Below are 23,940 nucleotides of genomic sequence, written 5' to 3'. Positions count from 1 at the left end.
TTCACATCCCCTTTGTCCCTAGTGGTCTGCCCAGTGTCCTGCATGCAGTTTGATATAATAAAAACTGTTCTTTCTGCCTGGAAACTGGAGATTGTCCATAGCAACCAAAACTGTCCCTTTACATCAAAAGCTAGAAAACAGCGATAATAAATTGTAATCACTCGCAGAATTGAGGGATAGTGATTTGTGGGGAGATCCGTCATCAAATACTAAAAAGTAATGACAGTGAAAATTCTGCAACTGAGCAAATTTCAGTGTTTTTGATTTGATTACATTATTGAATAATTTTTATTATTGTTATATTATTATTTGGTACAATTATTTATAATTATTTATTATATTATAATTTATGATTTCATTTTTCAAACTTTATCATACCCGGATGTCTGCTAGACTCTGGTTTGGACAGATTTAAGTTAGTTATTGCTAAGAATTACAGGACTACAATATAAAACGCCAAATTTTCATGCAAAATAATTGTACCGCTTTTAGCACCTAAAATCCGAAATAATCGTACCGCCAGGGAGGTTAACATAACCAACCTTGACATGCTCCTGAATCTGCATATGGTTTTGGTAAACTGTGTAACACATAAAAATTTCCCCAACTGGAAATCCAGCTCTAAAAATGATCACATAAATAAAAGTACTCACTCTGAACGGCACTTAGAGTGGCTGCTGGCCTTAAGGCTCTGTTTATAGGAGGTGATTGACCCGCATATGTGGCTGCGTCATTCCTTCCAGCTTTTCCAGAAAAAACATTGCACGTTGGGTGGGTTTTAGGAGAAGGAAAACAAGTCATTGCGCTACCATCGGTCTGCTCAGAGACTTTATCTGTATTTTTCTGCTGGTCCCGGACAAGATCTTGTTTTCGAAGTTGGTCCTCAAAGAAGGTGAATTGTTCAGTCTCTATTTGCTGCTGCCGTAGCTGGGCCACTCGCTTTTTTTCTGCCTCTATAAGCTGCTGCTGCTCCATTTTCTTCAGACATTCTGCTTTCCTCTTGTTCTGATAAAGTGTAAAAGCAGCTGTGAATGTTCAGACCAGTTCTATTGCATTGCAGGGTTTCATTTTGGATTTCACTTCAAAAAAGGACTTTTTGGGTTGGATTTACTAAAGTCAAATAGACTGCACTTTGCAAGTGCAGTTGTGCTCATTTTCATTAGTAAATGTGGTAAAGATTCACTTTGTAAAGAATACCCTATTTGGTGTAAGGAAATAAAAATAAAAAATAAATTTTTTTTTTATTGCCCAAGTGGATGATGGAATCAGAGCTTTACCATATTTACTAAGCTCTGGGGAAAATGAGTACAACTGCACTCTCAACTTGCATAGTCTATTTGCCTTTAGTAAATCCACACCATTGACTAACTTTTTTTATTCCAGGAGCAGAGAACACCGCTACTAATAACTGTAAGGTTATATTTTCTTTGAGAAATTTTAGTGTTTTAGGGTAGTTATAATTAGTAATGGTGCATTGGATAGTTGGGATGAGCAGAGTTAAATCCAAACCCAGTTCGGCAGAACCCGTGGAAAGCTATCACACAATTGCAGCCTCTCCGCGATCCCCTAACCAGTAAACAGCGCCCAGCGCATTATTGCCCTACAGTTGCACTTGCATAAAGGGGTGGTGATGCTTGTGACATAATTGTCCAAGTATGGCCAAAAAGCTATGTGGACATATTAGGTTAATGACGTCACAGACATTTCCGTCTTTATGTGTGCATGCAACTGCAGGCCGGGAATGCCCCACACGCTGCTGACTGTGCGATCATGTGACAGCTTTCCATGGGTTCTGCTGAACTGAGTTCAGACTGAGTTTGGACCAAACCCAGCTCATCACTTCTTGTTAGCAGGCATAAGAGTTAAAGAACAACTCCCAAAGTCACATCCATATGGGGATACATTTTGAAATAAAAAAAGGACCAAAAGTGGCCCTGGTTCGGACTTTAGAGGCAAAATGGATGAGAATGTATACAAAAATATTATATTTTATTAATAACACTTGGTTATACATAAAGCAGATAGCAAAAGAATTAAAACCACAAACAGTAAACACACAATCGACATAAATGTATGGTGTAACAAAATGTTAACACCATATGGACAGCAGTGAGCCCCTATGCGCCAACACGTATTACATTTTTATATATATTCTCATCCATTTTGCCTCTAAAGTCTGAACCAGTGCCACTTTTGGTCCTTTTTCTTTGTTAGCAGGCATAGTAAAGAGTTTGTTCATCCCTTCCATGGATCCCCACTGCCAAGGTCTCCTGCCAGAGTCCTCTCGAAATCACTGTGTGAGTTCTGACTATACACTGGATTGGAGCTCACAGAAGGGTAGGAAGCTTCTGCTCATGGGAGAATGTTTGGGCCTAATGGTTGACTGCTCAAACATCCCAAAGTCTAAGACAGGAGAGAGATTCACATGCTCCACTTTTTTTTTTTTTTTGGGACGAATGGGCAAATAGTGATGCAAGGAAGTGCGAGGAAGGAAAAACCTAGATCTTTACAAGCTTTGTCTAGCAAAACTGTTGCTTTGTTCTAAATGGGAAAATGGCAGGCTTGCTTTAAAACTGACCTGTGTTAATAGCCATTTGCAATTGATGCCTCAACAGCCACAAATATAAATTCATTTTGCATAGAAGCAATGGTGTTGCAAATAAATCGGAGTGTATGGGTGGTGACAGACCAGAGGATCTACAGTCAGGGTGTACCAATTACAGGCAGCCTTGTAGACACTACATGGGGCAGATACAAGATCAATTCCCTTCCCCACCGAGAGGGAATCTTTCCATTGTTTTTATTACAGAAGTCTCCTTCTCTGGGGCAAAATGTAGTTCTTTTAGGTGGGATTATTGCAAATACCTAGAAGCAATACCAAAGGGCACCAGGGCTGGAGTATAAAAAGGTGGATCTAGCCTTCACACACACACACAGGTCAGTAAAGGTGAACAGCTTACTATATACAGATATTAAACACTGAGTGTTAATTCTTGTTCTCTTTGTAAATTTAAATGTAAGTAGTGGCAGCCATACTTGCTTATGTCAGAAGCAGGCTGTATATCCTGATTAGTAGTGCACAAGGGCTGTGCTTCCAATGAAAGTGAATATGATATGAACGGTATGTTCAACTAAGGGCCCTTTCACACTGATACACAGGAAAAATGTTTCCCTTCAAATCCTATGGGACTTTTCACACCACTGCATTACAGTTGCCCTGGGACTTTAAATGAGGTGAATTTGGTTAGCCAACAATTGCAGTCTCAAGATTTATTAAAATTGGCATGCAAACATAAACATGAATCATAGCCAAGCCACTAAAATGATACAGTACATACAGTAAAAAATGTCATTACAAGTATCATGTTATAAAACGTAAATTGCAAAGTATACAGGCATGAAAAGTATCCCGACATGTTTCGTAAGACCATGCTCGCGTCATCAGGGGTAGATGCATGTGTAGGCTTAGACACTAGGGGACAATGGAGAACCTCCCACCCCCCCAAAAAAAACCAAATATATATTATTATTGGTGTATAACATGCACTTTTTTACCCTGAAAATCGGGTGCAAATAGCGTGTGCATGTTATACACCAATACTTCAATTTTAGCTGCCTCTGAGGGATCGATGCCCATCCGCAGCCTGAAGGGAACAGGAAGGGGGGCGGGATGAGCGCCGTCAGCCCCCACTGGACCACTGTTCTATCAATCATAGGAGATTGTCACTGTATGTAATCTGTCGGCGCTCATCTAGCCCCCCTCCCTGTCCCCTACAGGCTGCAGATGGGCAACGATCAGGCTGTACTGATGGCAAAAGTGAGGCTGCTGCATTGAAGGCAATGGTGAGGCTGCCGCATTGATGGCAATGGTGAGACTGCTACATTGATGGCAATGGTGGCATTGATGTAGACTGATGAGCTGCATTGATGGCATGTGTGAGGCTTCAGATATGCATTGATCCGGCAGCATTGATGGTAATGATGAGGCTGCAGATACGCACTGACCCTTATTTGCTTCAAAGATCCTCATTTAAAATATAAGTTTTTTTCCTGAAACTTCCCTCTTAAAATGAATGTGCGTGACATACTCCTGTGCATGTTATACACCGATAAATACAGCATTTATTTATATATATTTGTTTTTTGTTTTCTCTATTGTCCCCTAGATTCTAAGCCCATACCATTATTGAACCAGATTGCTTCATGCATATACATACTTATATCATATACTACATACTCATCTAGCATGTATTGATACATTTATGCTTCAGTTGACATTATTAATGGATACTGGGAGATCTTTGGTGACACTTTCGCCCATCCTGGCCATGTCTGCCCCCGTTTGTGCTCTGTTGGGTTGGCTTTTCCTCTGCCTCCTCAGCTTCAAGCCGGACACTCATTACTGCTGCCTCTGGGTATTCAGCATTTGATGGTCTGATCCAGCCTTTGGTGAGTTTAGTGCCATGCGTTTTCAGCCCTCTTGACTAACTGTCACAATACCATCTCTGTGTTTATACTTATTTGGTTCATTATGCCCCCCACAGAAGTACTACACACACATCTACCACTGATAAAGCGAGCATGGTCTTGCGAAACGCGTTGGAATACTTTTCACGCCTGTGTACTTGTGCCTGTGCAAGTCATCTTCTATAACATGATACGTGTAATGACATTTTTACTGTATGTATCATTTCAGTGGCTTGGCTATGATTCGTGTTGTTTATGTTTGTTTAGTAAATTGTTTAGTACATTTTGAGACTGCATTTACTCTGTCAATTGTTGGCTAACCACATTCACCTCATTTAAAGTCCCAGGGTGATTTCCTGTTTTTTTGTAGTAAATGCATCTAAAACACAGCAAGATCACAGTAAAAAACGGAATTCGTGTTTTTACCACGATTTTGCTACAGAGCAGTTTGAAAGTACCCTAAAGCTTACATTGACTCAAAAGAAGCGTAGCCACTGAAAACACATTTCTCTAATTTTCTACTTATGACTGTAGGATCAAATGTAAGAGCATGACTATTAGCTGATGAAAACCAAAAGACACGCTGACTGGAATAAAAAAATCCTATGTGAACAAGGCCTAGAGGGTTTCAAATGGCCCCACTGGAATAAAGGAGAAAATCAAATCAACAAAGTGAAACTGATGATTTGCAAAAGCATTGGTCACCGACTTTTTTTTACCCTCTTGATTAAGGAGGTCCAAAGTGGGCAGGACCAATCCTTGCCACAGTGTAGTCCGATTTCTATACCAGTATGTGAAAATTTGAGGGAAAAAAAATAATAGTATTATTTTAATTGCTCACTCTCTACATCAGGATAAGACACAAAGCCACTGAATGCATAGGCAAGACAAGGCTCAATTCATAAAGGATAAAAGGTATTTGTTTAAAAAAAAGTGTCAGTTATTTTCAGCTGAGTCACCTAAATAAAGACTTTGCCTGTGAGCTTACAGAAGGCAACTGTGACATTTATAGTCATGCCTTGAATATAGCATACAGTACACTGTCCATGGGCTAGTAGGAAGATTGCAAATGAAAACAAAATGACATTGGTATGTTTGATAAAGATTTAGTAATTTAGTATAGAACATTTTAACTTTTGGAAAAAGCAGTTACATTTGTGGGTTCAGTTCCACTATACACCCCTAATGTGCCAGTCATGAATAACTGCCACTGCAAGGTAAAAAAAAAAAAAAGAGAAAAACAGTAGTAACATTCTAGAGCACTTACAATGCCTTGCATATATTCTTGGTATTCTAAGTTATATTTTGTCAAAAGCTCTTTCTTAAGATCATCTGTTCTTGGAAATGCAATCTCTTTTAATCTCTGCAAAAGGAAAACACAGGTGAAAATATTTAAAAAAATGTAAATAATAATTTCTATCAACTGCAGGTTGAACAATTTACCATACATTTTCTATGAATATTTGTATTTGCAAGAAAGCTCTTACAACCAAACTTGTGTTTAAAGGGAAACTACAGGAGCCCATGTAAGAAGCATAGGTTTACAATCAATACAGCCATACAGAAAGTTCAACTGTTGCTACTATATTGCCCCCCATAGAGGGTAACATAAGTTGTAGCTTTGCTAACAGTGACAATCTAACCTGCATCTCTGTGTTACAGGGTAGATGTGCCCAATCAGCCAAGAGCAACATGCAGCTAACACCTAGTATTAATTATTTAAATTAGAACCAAAGCCAAAATGTTTTTCTTCATTTTGGATAGAGTAAGGCTGGTTTTTACATCAGGTCCGCCTGTCAGTATTTCAGGCAGACCTGATTGGACCATCCATAGCTCTCTATGGAGCAGCAGATATCAGTGGACACGTGTCCACTGACACCATTTGGCATCTGATCCCATCCTGTCCACCAAGAACAGCAGATTGGATGACAGTCAGTTGGAAATGGATAGGCGGTCCGTTCTTAAACAGAACAGTGAGGCTGTGTCTGCTCTGCATAGTTGAGTGGACACAGACCTGTCACCCGCCTTCTCAGCGGGGTGATCTCCTGCTGAGCAGGCAGATGTGGACTACTAGGACCACCTGTGTAAAACCAGCCTTAGGCTTTTTATTTTTTTTTACCCCCATCTGTGTCCTATTGAAATTTATATATGAATATTTTTTTTTTTATGGAGAAAAATAATTGGCAATATAGGTAACTCAAACTAACCTTTAATATATCTTGTTTTTCTGGAATTTCACATTGTTGGTAGTCTCGGTGTTGGGGCAGCTTCTCAACAAACAGCCTGGAACCAAACAGACATCTCATTGATTACATTAAATGGTGGTGACTGAAGACATTTTTAAATCAGAATATGACTGGACTCCTTACATTATAAACTTGTTGTAGAGAACAAAGGCATTTTCAAGATTTCCTTCATCCAAGTACACAGAGGCCATTCTTTCCATCTCCACCCCAGATCGAAAGTAGCGCCTGGGCGTGATGTCTTCATTGATGGTGATATTACAGCCAAGCTTGCTGAGAGCCCGAACTCGCTCCTCCGGGCTTAGAGATACATCTGTGTGATCGGGCATCGCTACAAGCTTTTTCTGCACCCAAAATAAAACATATATGTGTTAAGAGCTTCAAAGCTACATGTGCCACCCATGTCACTGGTTAGTGGACACTACTACTAACCATCTCTCCAAGTCCCACAATTGCAACACAAAATCCTGGACTTGTGGTCAATGGACCACTTAAATAAGGTAACTAATTCAGACTAAGCCAAACTAATTCAGACTAAGCCAAACTTTAAAGCGGGAGTCTGCCGGGACTTTTTTTTAAAAGCCAGCAGCTACAAATACTGCAGCTGCTGACTTTTAAAATAGTGACACTTACCTGTCCAGCGCGCCCGCGATGTCGGCACTCGAAGCCGATCTCTAGATCGTCTCTCGGGTGCTGCCGCCGCCATCTTGGGTATGGGAATCAGGAAATGGAGCCTTTCGGCTTCATTTCCCGGTTCCCTACTGCGCATGCGCGTGTCGCGCTGCGCAATAAGGACGGTCCCCGCTGCCTCTGGGATCTGTGTGTTTCCCAGCAGGCAGCGGGGCACTTGCGGAAAGGGGCGGGCACTTGCGGAAAGGGGCGTAATCTACGCCCCTTTCCGCAGAGAGCTATCCCGGAAGTGGGTGCAGATACCTGTACTGTACAGGTATCTGCACCCCCCTCCCCCCTGAAAGGTGCCAATTGTGGCGCCAGAGGGGGGGAGAGTTTCGATGAGCGGAAGGTCCACTTTAGGGTGGACCTCCGCTTTAAGCCTACCTCAGTGTCACATTTCTATGTTCATCAATCATTTTCTTTTCCCAACATGCGCACTTTGAAGGGTGTGAGGAAGAGGAGATTTTACGGGGCACCTATAATATTATTTTATCTGCTGTACAGTATATACTGATTTGCCACATCCGACCCACACCTCTAATTTGCAGTCTGGAATTTCTATACATCTGGAATTGGTGACTGCAGTGTTATGCCCCATACACACAATCAGACTTTCCAACAACAAAAAACGTGGATTTTTATTCGAAGGATGTTGGCTCCAACTTGTCTTGCATACACATGGTCACACAAATGTTGGCCAACAATTATGAACATAGTGTTGTACAAGACGCACCTGATATCTCCATTACCAACGCTAGTTATATCTCCGGCTAGTACTCGATTCCGAGCATGCATGGTCAATAAGACCCCACATCTCTCCTCCAGGCTGGAAAGCATGAGATCCCACCGATTCCATGCCGACAGCCACGATCGCGGCTTTGTTTACTTCCGGGAACCCGGGCGTGACATCATAATGTCGTGCCTGGGCCTCTGACGGTCATAGAGATGACTGGTGACCATCTGGTCACCGGAAATCTCTATCGTCATCATCTGGCGCTGGACGATCCTTTCTCTGGGTCCCCGATGGCACAGGAGAGCCCGGAGAAGCACCGGATGGCGGCAGGGGGGGGGTGTCCCCTCCCGTTGCCTGTAAGAACGATCAAGCGGCGAAACTGCCACTATGATCGTTCTTATGGTGCTGGCTGAAAACAAGGATATCTGAATGATGCCTGTGGCTGCTGGCATCATTTACATATTCCCACTGAAAGTCCAGGACATCATATGACGGCCTTGGGCAGGAAGTGGTTAAAGTTATGGTAAAGGTTAAATAAACATACGTGTCATACTTACCAGCTCAGTGTAATGGTTTTGCACAGAGCAGCCCTGAACCTCCTCTTCTGGAATCTCCCTCCAGGGCTGGACTGGGACAGAAATTTGGCCCTGGACTTCATCCAGACCGGCCCACTTACATCAGAGTGTCCCATCACCAGCCCCCTTACAACAGAGTGTCCCATCAGCACCCCTTATATCAGAGGGTCCCATTACCAGCCCCCTTACATCAGTGTCCCATCAGCTCCCCCTTACATCAGAGTGTCCCATCAGCACCCCCTTACATCAGAGTGTCCCATCAGCACCCCCTTACATCAGAGTGGCCCATCACCAGCCCCCTTACATCAGAGTGGCCCACTGAGCCACTGGCCCCCCGGGAAACTCCCGCTAGTCCCAATAGCTGAATGACGGCTACAGCACGGGCCTTAATTGCCAGGACGCTGTCCTATGACGTCCTCCCCTTTGTATGCTCCCCGTGTAAAAATTTGGGATAGCCGTGCCCCCCGCTGTGATCGGCCATTTACCACGTGATCAGCATGAGGGATTTCTTCTATACAGAATCACATTCAGTGCCAGTGTCACAGTGCCAATCAGTGTCACAGTGCCCATCAGGGTCAGTGTCACAATGCCCATCTGTGCCATCAGTGCCCATCTGTGCCTCCTCATCAGTGCCCATCTGTGCCACCTCATCAGTGCCCATCGGTCCCAATATTAAGTTCCCATTTTTTCCGCCTCATCAGTGCCCATCAGTGCAGGCTTATCAGCACACATCCGTGCTGGCTCATCAGTGCCCTACAGTGCAGACTTAGCACACATCTGTGCAGGCTCATCACTGCTGCCTCATCAGTGCCCATCATTGCAGGCTTATCAGTACACATTTGTGCAGGCTCATCGGTGCCCATCAGTGCAGGCTTATCAGCACACACCTGTGCAGTTTCATCATCACCAACAATAATAATGTCCAAAAAATCCTTTGCTCCAGGGTCTTCAAAAATGTAATAAGTGGTTGAGAAATGAGATGCGTAATTTATGCTCCGAGAATGCCTAAAGGTGCTACACTTCAATGTTGGCCCTGTGTATGTGGCCAGGCTGTGTAAAAGCCTCACACGTAGTATCGCCATACTCGGGAGGAGTAGCAGAATGTATTTTGGGTTGTAATTTTTGCTATGTACATGCTAAGCGTTGGAAATATCTGATAAATGGTATCTGATAAATGATTATTTTTGTTTCACATTTTCCAAAAACCTCTGGAAAGAAATTACCCGATCAAAAGACTCATAATGCCTCAGATTATAACCTGGGGTGTTCGCTTTCCAAAATGGGGTCATTTTGTGGGCCTTTCCATTGTCCTTGTGCTCCAGGGCCTTCAAAAGTGTAATAGGTAGTCAACAAGTTAGATGTGTAACTAATGTTCCTAGAAGACCTGATGGGGCTCCCTCCATGTTGGGCCTCTATATGTGGCCAGGTTGTGAAAAAGTCTCACACATGTGGTTTTGCAGGATGTATTTTGTAGCAGGATGTATTTTGTGGTGTCATTTGTGGTATGCACATGCCATTTTTGAATTTGTAATTTCTTCCCTACAATTCTTTGCAAAATTTTAAGATTTTTTAAAATTTCCCCCCAAAATTGTCCTTGTAATAAGTTATTTCTCACCTATTACAAGGACAATTTTGTGAGAAAAATAAAAATCTTAATTTTGCAAAGAAATTACAAATTCAAAAAACTGTTGTAATTGTCATTCAAGGTGTGAGAGCACTGAAAGCTAAAAATTGGTCTAGGCAGGAGGGGGTTTAATTGCCCAGTAGGCAAGTGGTTAAGTTTCCTGCTAATTAGATTATGTCTAAGGTTGGGTTGCCTGAAAGCCAGTATTGAGGGTTGTTGGAATATTTCCTTCACCGTTTCATTGTCTGTTATGATGGGTTGCAAATATTTCTGCTAAAATTTTGTGTATTAGTATTGCTTGGACCTTGAAGGAGGTACACCCTGCAGGCTTGTCCTGAAAACTTGAATGTAAGTGCAAATAAAAAAAAAAGTATCACTGACAGTACTCAATTGTTGTCGTTACAATTACACAAATATGGCTACAATCACCTCAAGCATCAATACCTTAAAGTGGTTGTAAAAGCAGAAGGTTTTTTTATCTTCATGCATTCTATGCATGAAGATAAAAAAAAAAACCTGTGTGTAGCGGCCCCCTCAGCCCCCCTAATACTTATCAGAGCCCCATCTCTATCCAGCGATGTGCACGAGGGCCTCGGCTCTCCTGATTGGCTGAGACACAGCAGCAGATTCATTGGCTCCCACTGCTGTCAAAGTCAGTTAGCCGACAGCCAATCAGAGTTGAGAGAGGGAGCAGGGTCAATCCACGGCTCCGTGTCTGAATGGATACACGGAGCTGCGGCTTGGCTCGGGTGCCCCCGTAGCAAGCTGCTTGCTGTGGGGGCACTTGACAGGAGGGAGGGACTAGGTGCACCGAAGAGGGATCCGAGAAGGGGAGGATCTGGCCTACTTTGTGCAAAACCAACTGCATAAAGCAGGTAAGTATAACACGGTCATTTTTCTTTTTTAGAACACGACTTTAGTATAACTTTAATACATACAGTCATATAGCCAATTCCACAAATTTTACCAATTATTGTAGGTGTCACATGCTTTTGTTGTCTAAAGTCAATATGACAGGGATTCACGTAAAACAAATCATGCATAACAAAGAAAGAAAGCGGTTTCACCAGAGATGAAATGGAGATGGACTGTTCCATGCTGTCTTCAGATTTGATGGGAAGGGGCTAGTAAGAGCTTTACAATCCTTCCATCTGAAACCAGAGGGGTACAAACAAAATCAATGCTTGCTTCATAAGTATCAAATAACATCAGTTCTTCTACTATGAATCACCGATCGATAGGACAGCTCAGAAAATTATAACAGTCTTAATGATCTCAAGCCCTGTACACAGGCGTGGCAGCATTACACACATTCAGCATCCTTTCAGAAAATACAATCCAGTCATTTTCTGCTCATTAGATTCCTTTAACAAGGCCTCTAATTATTGAAGGCAGAATGCAAGATGGATTGGAGTGAGGACTCTTATTTCTATTATTGACATTTTCTATTTAATTAGACCTCAGCAAAATTTAAAAAAAACGAATGGCATGGATGCATTTCTCAGATCTGTACATGAAAATTGTGTTTGCATCTTCTGAATAAACAACAATTTTCATCAGTACAGATGGTGTTTAACAATGGTTTTATTGGAAGTGGGAAATATTAGCTTTTAGGCTCCATGCACACTGAGCTTAAAAAAAACTCCAATCAGAAACGCGAACCAGAAGAGTTTTTATCCTGCCTCTAAACGTTGAGCTCAAAATATGCCTGTAATCGGCCTAATGTGCATGGACACATAGTATAACAATGAGTTGCTTCTACAGGCAGAACACAACAATCCTGTAGAAGCAACATTTTTTACGCCAGTGTGCATGGAGCCTTACACAATTTCAAAATATGCTGAAATTAGGCAACTGAACATAGAAAGGAAATGGCGTACGTTAATGCATGGTGAAGGAAAAAAAAAAATGATCAAAACACACCTCCATACAAAATCCACATGCAACTACAGCTTGGAAAAGTAAAATTTTTTACATAATTATCCATTATTTTTACTAATTTCACATTGAATGCACCTCACTAAGCCCCTGTACACACGGTCGGAGATTTCGACAACCAAATCCGTCGGATTTTCTCCGTCGGATTTTGTCCCTCGGATCTTGTCCGAAACTGTTGCATACACACTTTCGGACTAAGTTGTCGAAAAATCCGATCTTTCAGAACGTGATGATGTAATTTCCTTACGATGGGACTACATTCAGGCTAGTAGCCAATAGCTTTGATGTAGGAATTTGATCTGAGCATGCGTGGCACTTGGTCCGATCAAAATTCGCTACACATGATCGGAGTATGTCCAACCAGCCCAGTTGGTCGGGAAATATTTCTAACATGTTGGAAAATTGGGTCCGACGGATATTCCGACGGAATCAGTCCGATGCATACCACACACAGTCGGATTATCCGACAACACGGTCCGATAAGACACAATCCGACGGATTCTCCGACCGTGTGTACAAGGGCTAAGAAGTACTGTGTCAGGCTTTAAGCATCAAAACCAAAACATACTTTTTATATCTCTCCACCTTTCCATTTTTTTCCTTCTTCAGCTCAAAAATCATTTAGCCCCCATTCACATCTGTGTGATTTCTGAAGCATGACAACGCTCAAGATGAAGCATCTTATTATTCTCAATGGGCCAGCTCATGCCTGAATGTTTTCATGTGAAGCTCGAAAAAGTGCATGAGCTTCTTGGTAGCTCCTAAATATATCCCTTTAAAAGTAAAATTGTGTTTTGTCAATGCAGGAAAAAAACAGGCTCACTTCAAGTAGAAGTTTAAAAATAAGTACAAAAATCTTAAAATTTCCTTTTCCACAATATATATTAAATAAAATATAGTCAATATCTACTTAACTCTCCAATAATGTCCCATGCTTCCTTCTTGCTTCAGCGCCAAAAGGAACTCTTTGAAAAAGCAAATTTACCAAACGGTAAATTAGAGACGTTTGTTGTTAGAATTACATACACGTTAAGTAAACCTGTTACTTTGTCCGGCACAACAAAGCACAGGTTCATTTTAAACCCAATTTTTTGAGGGCTTTGTTCAACTTAGTTGTTCTTTCTCTCAGTTTGTTAAAATGTATGCCAGTTTATTTCAAGTTTTTTCTGATAGCTGTGTGGTTTAAATTTTATGTATTGTATTTGATAATACTAACATTGTTTTTGTTGTCAATTTCTCTATACAATGAACAAAAATCAAGGACAATTCTTTTTCTCATTACAATATGAATGCATTATAACCGTTGCAAATTCTAGTGGATGGGTCATCAGCACATTTTAAACTTCCAACAGAAGTAGTATCAGTCAAAAGAGAATGAACCCCCCAATTAATAAAAACACACATTTAACTAGCAAATTAAAAAGTGTTTAATGAAATAATTTTAGTGTATTGAATTACTCTATATAAAATTTTGACTTTTTGTAATTAGTTATGCAGAGCCAATGCTTTTATTGTAAAGGGTTATATAATCCAGATTAAAAACAAATAGGGCTAATCCTTTTCATTCATTGATCAATAATATTACTTTTTTTTTTTTTTTGCCTCGAGTGTCCTAATCTAAAGTAATATTGTCATTCCTATCCAGCATTTAGTCAAAAAGTAGTCAAATATTTATTTGGAAATATTTTGACAATATTAATCTTGTTCTTTCATCAGAACTCCTTCTGTTTGAAGCTTTTCATCATTATCTTACTACTCCAAAATAACGATCCTGAAATTTCACCATGAACCCCATTCAACCAATACTCCAAAACACGATGAAGAGGAAATCATGGCCAACAATAAAGCAAGATCTTGCCAAAGAACATAAAAAATAAAATAAAACGCTAATGATCCACTTCATACAAATATTATGCTTTATTATCTCTGCCATCCATAATCCTTTGTGGCCACTAGAGCATGGTAAAAAGATGCCACATGGGAGGGTTTTAGAGGCATGCTATGTTGTGGCTGTGTGGCCATCGCTTTAGGCTGCAAATGAGACGTATTTGCAGGGAACCATATAGTAGTACTTCAGCGTCTTGTATAGTTAGAATTGTGTGTTAAATCAGAGTTAAGGCCCATACACAAGGTCGGACTTTTTGACAACAAACATGCAAATTAGCTGTTTTGGAGCAACATCCAACTGTGTGTACGCTCCATCGGACAAACTTTTTCTGTTTTCATCAGACTTTTGTTGGCTGTGCGAACGGACAAACTTTCTGGCAACAAAAGTCTGATGGAGCAAAGTCCGACCGTGTGTACGCAAAAGCATCGGACTTTTGTACAAGGTACAAACACGCATGCTCAGAACCAATGCAAAAGATCAGACTACAATACAGAAGTTGACCAAAGGTGGCGCTGGAGTCATTGAACGTCCTCTTTTGAAGTGGCGTCAGTACGCTGTGACGTCACTACGTTCGTGTTTGTTGTCAAAAAGTCCGACCATGTGTATGCAATACAAACTTGTGGACCACGCCCTTTGTACAAAAGTCCACGGAAAAGTTTGTACAAAGTCCGACCGTGTGTATGAGGCTTTAGAATCACCACGGTAGGACATTGCTGAATGGACCACATTTCAGACCTCACATCACCACACTAGGCACCCCTGGATGTGTGGTGATATTCCTCAGGGGAACCAAAGGGACTGAGAGGTACAGCCAAGTTAACTATATTGAGAAATTCAAATACAGAATTGTAACGCTGTTTCCAGTTTCACTAGATCTGGTTTAAATCAATATCCTATCTGTTCAGCATTACTGCTGGAAACCTGTTTAATATTTATAGTGTCTGCTTATGACAGGAAATCACATGACTGGGTTAGAAGACAGTACAATGTGAACATTACAAGATGATAGTCATGAAACAAACACAGAAGCTGCCATTGCTTGCCTCCATCAGTTACATGTTAGATATCTATCAATCATTCTGACCCTCTGGCTTTAGAACAAGTACACCAGGGTGTTTTACTTGGGTTTTGACATCACCTTGACATCACCTTGACTTTCGTTGCTGAATATTTGTTACGTCTCAGTTACTCAAACAGCATTGACAACCAGGCACCTAACATTTTTTCAGAAGAGATCAGCAATGTTGCCATATTTGTCTTTTAACTGTACCTCAATATCCTAACAGTGCACATCAGATATGCATTATGCGGAAGCCGGACTGATCACTTTCACAACTGTGTACATAAATACACTGAAACTGAGATGGTTGTCACTTTCTTAAATTTGTTGCATAACCAGTTGAGCAACAGATAAATATAAAAGACCAATCTAGTTTGAGAAAAACCAATACATGTATTTTTTCATACGACTCCAAATTTGTATGTACAGTATGTACAGTGCTGTGAAAATGTATTTGCCCCCTTCCTGGTTTTTTTTTTTTTTTGCATAAATTTGTCCCACTTAAAATGTTTCAGATGAAACAAATATTACACAAATTAAATGATGATTTCATTTATGAATGGAAAAAAAGCTGTCGTTATCTGCCCGACCCTGTGTGAAAAAGCAATGAATTGTGAGTAACGACATTTTTGGAAAGCTAATTTAAATTCCACTTGCCATACCCAGGCCCGATTACTGCCAGACCTGTTGAATCAAGAAAATCACTTAAATAGAAGCTGTCTAACAAACTGAAGCACACTAAAAGATCTCAAAAAACAACATCATGTCTCGATTTAAAATTTAAAGAAATCAAATAAAAGAATAGTCTGGAAAGGATTACAAAGCTATATCTTTTGGACTCCAGTGAACCAAGCCATTATCCACAAATATACAAAAAACTTGGAACAGTGGTGAACCTTACCAGGAATGGCTGCCAACCAAAATTACTCCGAGAGCAAGACGATCCATCTAGGAGGTCATAAAAGAATCTAGAACAACATCTAAAAGTACTGCAGGCCTCACTTGCCTCAGTTAACCCTTTCATGACTACGCCTATTTCTGACATTTGGTGTTTACAAGTTAAAATCCCTATTTTTTGCTAGAAAATTACTTAGAACCCCCAAACATTATATATTTATAAGAGACTTGGCAGAAATGGTATCCATGGGAGAGTTTCAAAGCGAAAGCCACTGTGTATATTATATATATATATATATATATATATATATTAGAAGAGAATAAAATGGTGATTGTTGAAATATTTTATGTCACACGGTATTAGTGCAGTGGTGTTTTAAACGCAATTGTTTGGGAAAAGGGACACTTTCATGAATTAAAAAAAAAGAAAAAACAGTAAAGTTATCCCATTTTTTTTGTATAATGTGAAAGATGATGTTACGCCGAGTAAATAGATACCAAACATGTCACGCTTTATAATTGCACACACTCGTGGAATGGCGACAAACTTTGGTACCTAAAAATCTCCATTGGCGACGCTTTACATTTTTTTACGATTACCAGGTTAGAGTTAGAGGGGGTCTAGTACTAGAATTATTGCTCTCACTCTGACGATCACGGAGATACCTCACATGTGCGATTTGAACACAGTTTACATATGCGGGCACGACTTCCGTATGCGCTTTCTTTCCTGCGTGAGCTTGCGGTGAGGGGGCGGTTTGAACATTTTTTTTTCTTATTTTTTTTGTATTATTAAATTGTGTTTTTTAAAAAAAAGAAAAATTTTGATCACTTTTATTGCTGTCACAAGGAATGTAAACATCCCTTGTGACAGTATTAGGTGGGGACAGGTACTCTTTATGGAGGGATCGGGGGTCTAAAAGACCCCAAATCCCTCCTTTGCACTTCAAAGTATTCAGATCACCGAAAACGGTGTATCTGAATACTGCATATTTTTTAAAATCCGGCATCATTGGCAGCAGAGTAAACAGGAAGTGACATTGCTTCCGTGTTTACATCAAGGAGACTGGAACAAAGCCGGATCGTCGATCGGCTCTCCCGTGCCATCGGGAAGATCGGGCTTTTAGCCGCATCAGTTGTTATCCTCGGAAAGCCGGTCACCCACTCTAAAAAATGTTACTGGGATGATGCCTGCAGCTGCGGGCATCATCCCGGTATAACCCCCGAAAGCTGAATAAGCACATCTGCGGGAAAGGGTTGAGGTCAGTGTTCATGACTCAACAATAAGACTGGGCGGAAGTGGTATGATTGGGAGAGTTCCAAGGCAAAAGACTTTTGGGAAAATATTCTGTGGATTGATGAAACAAAAGCTAAACTTTTTGTAAGGTGTGCGTGACACACACCTTCCAAAAAGTCTAGCTTTTGTTTCATGTTTTTTTGGAAAATGTAAGACGAGCCTTTGTGTTCTTTTTTTGGTCAACAGTGGCTTTTGCTTTGAAACTCTCCCATGAATACCATTTCTGCCCAGTCTCTTAGGCCTCATGCACACGGACGTTTTTACAGCCACTTTTTTGAGCTTTTTTTGCAGCTTAAAAACGGCTGTCCATGTTAGTCTATGGCTTCATGCCCACCTAGGCGTTTTTGAGCTGCAAATGGCATAGGCGTTTTTAAGCTGTAAAAAAAACCCAGGACCAGTGCGTTCCGTGGCGTGGAGCTAGAGCTGTAAAAACGCGAATCGCGGGAAAACACGCAAAAACGCGCATAAACGCGCAACATATTTTCTTTGTTTTCTGAGTGCTATAGCCAAGAGATGTGTTTCTTAAAAAACGCTACTTAACGCTAACGCTAAAAAACGCGCAAAAACGCCAATGCAAAACGCGGTAAAAATCACGTTTTTAACAACAATTTTTCCAGGCATTGGAGCTAGCTTTGCAGCCAGTTTTTTAAAACGTCCGTGTGCATGAGCACTTATTGTTGAGTCATGAACACTGATGTTACATCTGGCATAAAACTAACACAGAATTTTTTAAAAAGCACATCGTACCAACAGTTAAACATAGTTGGATCCAGGGGACAAGGTAAGTAACTCTCCCTGTGTCCTCCCTGTATCCAGCGATGCGATCCTGAGTCTGGCTCGGGGTTACTGCTCGTGGAACTAAAGTCCCAACCCGAGCCAGACTCGGGATCACCGCCAGGGAGGTTAAGATCATGCCATAGCATCTCAAACAGGCCATCCATTCTCAAAAAAAAAAAACCTCCAATGTGGCTGAATTTAAACAATTCTAAGCCCTTGTACACACGATCGGAGACTCCGATGGAATGTGTCCGATCGGAGCGTTTTGTCGGATATTCCGACTGTGTGTGGTATGCAACGGACTGTTTCCGTCGGAATATCCGTTGGACCAAATTTTCCAACTTGTCGGAAATATTTTCCGACAAAATGCTCCGATCGGCTCACCCATACAGACAACCCCTCTCCTTTATCAAGTATGAAACTCAAGTAGGGCTGAAACAACTAATCGATTAATCGACAACTAATCGATTATGAAATTAATCAATTAATATTTTCATAATCGATTAATCGGCCAGTAGCATAATGGGGTTAAAAAAAAAAAACTAAAATGATCTCTTTATAGTACAAAAAGAGCAAATAATCGCTACTGTAAATATTACTTTCACTGTTCTACAGTAAAAAAAGGACCCCTTACAGTAGTGAATATCTGCTTTTTTGTACTATAAAGGGCTAATTTTAGTTTTTTTAACCCCATTATGTTACTAAACGTCTTAGACCTGGTTCACATCTATGTGTTTACTGATGCTTTTTGCAGAAATGCACTGCAGTTCATATACATGGTTTCCTATGGGATACGTTCACATCTGAAAGGGTCAGGGACTTTTAACACAAAATGGTGCTTTATTGGTTCCATATACTTCAATGGAGAAGCTGCAGAAAAGCATGTAATGAATTGCATTAAAATCACGTGCGCAAAAATCAAAACGCACAGCAAAAAGCACTGCAGAAACAGATCAAACTGCATAGGTGTGTACCGAGCCGTATGCTGGCCACACAGATCAGTTTTCAGATGAGAATATTCAGGCAAAAAATCTTTGTACATTCGCTGAATGAAAGAATTTTGTTTGAAATTTTCACTTGTTTTTAACATTCTGTTTTTAAAATGAATGTAATTGAACGAAAACCACATACACTGTCTGAAAATTCCTTTGACTAAAGTTTTCTATTATTTCCAAATTTTCCTGTCACTGTGGTTGAAAATGAAAGTCAATTTGACCCACATTTTTTTTTTTTTTAAAGTTATTAACCGATTAATCAAAACAACAATCAGCCAACTAATCGATTTATATATTTTTTTTTTTTTTTAGTATGGTTGTATGTTGTATTTTCTTTAAGCCTCTATTTTGTTTTATTCTTTACATTTTTTTAAACTTATTTGATGGTTTGCCTCCCCTTAGTTTCTTACCTGCAGCTTCTTCGCCACCTTCCAGCATTTCCAAATGTTATTATGTACTATACATTAAAATGTATTTGGTCTTGACCATGGATATGCTACGATTACTACAACCTCCATCCCTATTGAAACTGGTAGATGTTTTATAGGGCTTGTTCACAGTCCATATGTTAAAAACAAAAAGGTAGTGTCTGTTGTGTACGGGTGGTGGGGTGTGGTGGCCTGCATTGTTACAAGGCAAGGCGTTGGGGGTTGATTTACTAAAACTGAGAGTGCAAAATCTGGTGCAGGTCTGCATGGTAGCCAATCAGCTTCGAACTTCAATTAAGCTTTGACAAAAAAAAAAAATGGAAGCCAACTGGTTTCTATGCAGAGCTGCACCAGATTTTGCACTCTCCAGTTTTAGTAAATCAGCCCCAATGTTTACCTTTTTTTAACCTTATTGAAGCATCACAAAACAATGTTCTATTAATTTCCATGCATCGAGGTGACCGACAGTGACTTGAGGCAAGCTATGGAAAAATGCAACATATCTGAATTTTTTATGCAACGTACTGCAACCCACCTCAAGGCTGCATAGTGTGAACAGGGCAGATTGGAAACAATTGTTTCCTGTGTATCCTGGTGCTGAGCCTGCATTGATCTTTGCAGCTCAACTGAACCCGCATTAAATGAGCCCTTAGGGATTAAAACCTATATTAAAATCTCTGCTTATAGTGCAGTGCTAATTCTCTACCTTCAAAGCCTCGAAAGAACAGAGCACAAAGCTTTCTCATCAAAGAGACTGTTGCAAAACACAAGGCGACAGAAAAATAAATTGCACTTCATCCCAAGCATTGTGCTGCTTGGTACGGGAAGATGGGGGGGGGGGTCCAACATTATCCAGCAAGACACTGCAGCTATTTACCAAAAACGAATGAGTCATCCACATCCATTAATGATTTGTTCTAAGAACAGAAAAGACTTCCTTTTCGACTAGCGAGTCCAAAAAAAGGATCACAGACCCAAAAATACAAATGTATTATATATTTCATCTTACCAAGCTTTTGCCCCCTTTTTGTACCTGGTGGTCTGACCAATAACACACTTCCTGTCCTAAGGAGACAACATTTTATTGTATCTATGGAGGAGCATCAATTTCACCCTAGAACAGGGGTGTCCAAACTTTTTTCAAAGAGGGCCGGATTTCATGAAGTGAACATGCATGAGGGCCGACCATTTTGCCTGACTTTTTTTGAACCGTTAAAATGAAATGCAAATTACATTTTTAACCAAAGTTTATTGCAAACGGCATACTTTTCATTTCGTCACATGGATGACAAATCTACACAGGTGTTAAAGCGGGAGTCCGCCGGGACTCCGCGTTTTTTTTTTAAAAGCCAGCAGCTACAAATACTTGCGCGAGTCGCGCTGCGCAATAAGGACGGTCCCCGCTGCCTCTGGGATCTGTGTGTTTCCCAGCAGGCAGCGGGGCACTTGCGGAAAGGGGCGGGCACTTGCGGAAAGGGGCGTAATCTACGCCCCTTTCCGCAGAGAGCTATCCCGGAAGTGGGTGCAGATACCTGTACTGTACAGGTATCTGCACCCCCCTCCCCCCTGAAAGGTGCCAATTGTGGCGCCGGAGGGGGGGAGGGTTCCGATGAGTGGAAGGTCCACTTTAGGGTGGACCTCCGCTTTAAATCACTCTGCCTTTCATAGAAGGCCGGATGAAAAAAAAAAAATCCAGGAAGCTGAAATATATGTCAGGAACATTCTAAAGTACATTAATAAAGGCTGTCTGTCAACTTTTAAGCTAAAAAAAAAATATGAACAGGAACATAAAACCAAGTGTCCATCTTGTGAAATATAGTCATAACTTATTTAGACCAACTGATACTAACTGAGATTTTACATTAATTTGAATTGAAAAAGAAAACTTGTCTGCATTAATGTGAAGGGTGAAACTGAGATCTGGACTGCAGCACATAGGTCAGGTCTGGGTCAAAGGCAGTGGTTTTGATGCGCAAAATGTCCCGCAGGTGAGAGTCACTTAGTCTTGTCCTCACGCGGTTCTTGTTAACCCCCCTGACGGTATTCCCGAGTCTGACTCGGGGTGGATTTTTTATACCAAGAGCGGTATCCCCGAGTCAGACTCGGGACTGCATCGCTGAATCCAGGAGGAGGTTTACTTACCTTCTCCCTCGGATCCAGCGTTGTCTCCCCGCTGTACGAGCGAGCCGTGTCTCGCTCGATGCATTACATCGCCGATCTCCGTGCCCTGCGAGCGTTGCGACGCACGGGCACGGAGATCGGCGCCAAATTCAAAAAGTGAAACACACAGTATACATACAGTATAATGTAATCTTACAGATTACATTGCTGTATGTAAATATTTCACATCCCCTTTGTCCCTAGTGGTCTGCCCAGTGTCCTGCATGCAGTTTTATATAATAAAAACTGTTCTTTATGCCTGGAAACTGGAGATTGCCCATAGCAACCAAAACTGTCACTACATCAAAAATGATTTTAGACCAGCTAGAAAACAGCGATAATAAATTAGAATCACTCGCAGAATTGAGCGATAGCGATTTGTGGGGAGATCCGTCATCAAATACTGAAAAGTAATGACAGTGACAATTCTGCAACTGAGCAAATTTCAGTGTTTTTGATTTGATTACATTATTGAATAATTTTTATTATTGTTATATTATTATTTGGTACAATTATTTATAATTATTTATTATATTATAATTTATGATTTAATTTTTCAAACTTTATCATACCCGGGATGTCTGCTAGACTCTGGTTTGGACAGATTTAAGAGAGTTATTCCTAAGAATTGGAGGACTACAATATAAAACGCCAAATTTTCATGCAAAATAATGGTACCGCTTTTAGCACCTAAAATCCGAAATAATCGTACCGCCAGGGAGGTTAAAGTTCATAACAGAGAACGTCTTCTCACATAAATATATGGTGAGCCAAACAAGCTCAGCATTTTCTTAGCCAATGTTCGAATCTCTTGAAACCGGCTTTTATCCAGTTGGCGATAAAAGTTCACAAGAGAGTTGTTGGTGACGACTGCGTAATTCGCTGTCACAATGCAGCTCAATGAGCTCAAGCTGCAGCTGATCTGGAGCATCATCGGGGTCAACAGTGAATGGAGAGGAGAAAAGGCTGATCTCCTTTTCAATAGCTGCAAAATCCTGAAAGCGCCGTTTAAACTCCCCAGCCAGAGATGTGATGTCTGCTGCATATCTGCTCATTTGCGCACTGATATTGTCCTGTGGAAAACTGGTCATTATTTCCTGCAACGCTGAAAAATGTATAAGATTGGGTTGTGCTTGTGACAACTGCCTTATGAAAAGTTGCAGCTTTGTTCCAAAGGCTTTGAGGTGTGAATAAAGCTGGTTCACTGCTGCATCTTTCCCCTGAAGACTCGTGTTCAGGACATTCAGATGCTTGGTTATGTCAACTAGAAACCCCAAATCGGCCAGCCACATCGTATCAGATAGTTCTTGCATCGGTTGTCCCTTTGTTTCCAAGAATTCTCCAATTTCCTTTTTGAGAGAGTAGAAACGCTGCAGTGCAGACCCCCGACTGAGCCATCTTACATCGTTGTGATATAAAACATCTTCGTATTCAGACTGGATGTCCAGTAGAAACTGTTTAAACTGGCGGTGGCACAGGGCTTTAGAGCGAATAAAATTAATAGTCTTCACCCCCGGTTTCATAACATGGTCATATTTGAGATGTTTAGCACAAAGAACTTGTTGATGAATGATACAGTGGAGTTTAATAGCTTTGCCTCCTTCTTCAATCACCTTGTTACAGATTAGGGCTGCTAATCCACTTCTCTCACCAGCCATGGCAGGTGCCCCATCAGTAATAATCCCAGTAACTTTGTTCCAAGGCAGTTTCATGTCATTTATGGCGGAACTAACAGAAACAAACAAATCTTTTCCTCTTGTTTGGTCCGTAAGACTCTGGAGGTCAAGTAGCTCTTCAGTCACATTCATTTTATCGTCCAGCCCTCTCAAAAATCAGCAACTGAGCCGTGTCAGATAGGTCCGTGCTTTCATCACAGGCTATTGAAAAGAAGTCTCTTAATATCTGATGAAATCTCCTCAATTCTCCGTGCTACAGTTTTACGAGCCAGGCAAATGTTGGCAAACTCTTGCTTCTTCTCTGGACAGATATTCTCCACCATTTTCATAACGCATTCTTTGATGAAGTCACCCTCAGCAAAAGATCTGCAATTTTTAGCAATTAACGTTGCCACCTCATAGCTTGCCTTTGTGGCATTTTCATTTGACTCACGGGCTCTTGTGAAAAATCGCTGTTGCGACATTAAAACAGCTTCAAGTTGCTTCAACTTTTCACTGCGGTCGCGCCCT

The 23,940-nt window shown here is 40.9% G+C and overlaps 1 protein-coding gene across 3 annotated transcripts in view; it reads right to left on the bottom strand.

Annotated features, from left to right (window-relative positions):
* Window positions 1-23,940, bottom strand: part of STAMBPL1 (STAM binding protein like 1) — a 71,361-nt gene that overhangs the window by 20,707 nt on the left and 26,714 nt on the right. Inside the window, exons 2-7 of one of the 3 annotated variants that reach the window (XM_077454175.1) lie at window positions 12,821-13,217; window positions 11,382-11,465; window positions 6,837-7,054; window positions 6,675-6,750; window positions 5,735-5,830; window positions 654-1,005 (exon numbers count right to left, since the gene is read on the bottom strand). In XM_077454175.1, the coding sequence (XP_077310301.1) occupies window positions 654-1,005; window positions 5,735-5,830; window positions 6,675-6,750; window positions 6,837-7,054; window positions 11,382-11,411 (772 nt within the window). In that variant the 5' untranslated portion in view covers window positions 11,412-11,465; window positions 12,821-13,217. The remainder of the gene's footprint in view (window positions 1-653; window positions 1,006-5,734; window positions 5,831-6,674; window positions 6,751-6,836; window positions 7,055-11,381; window positions 11,466-12,820; window positions 13,218-23,940) is intronic. The other 2 variants (XM_077454174.1, XM_077454176.1) reach the window with 2 other exon arrangements.

Source organism: Lithobates pipiens, unplaced genomic scaffold (assembly GCF_037356315.1).
Source record: "Lithobates pipiens isolate NorthernLeopardFrog02 unplaced genomic scaffold, aLitPip1_a1.2 Scaffold_25, whole genome shotgun sequence".
Lineage (NCBI taxonomy): Eukaryota > Metazoa > Chordata > Amphibia > Anura > Ranidae > Lithobates > Lithobates pipiens.
Note: the sequence above shows the minus strand (reverse complement) of the source record. Positions and strands in the feature narration are given on the sequence as shown.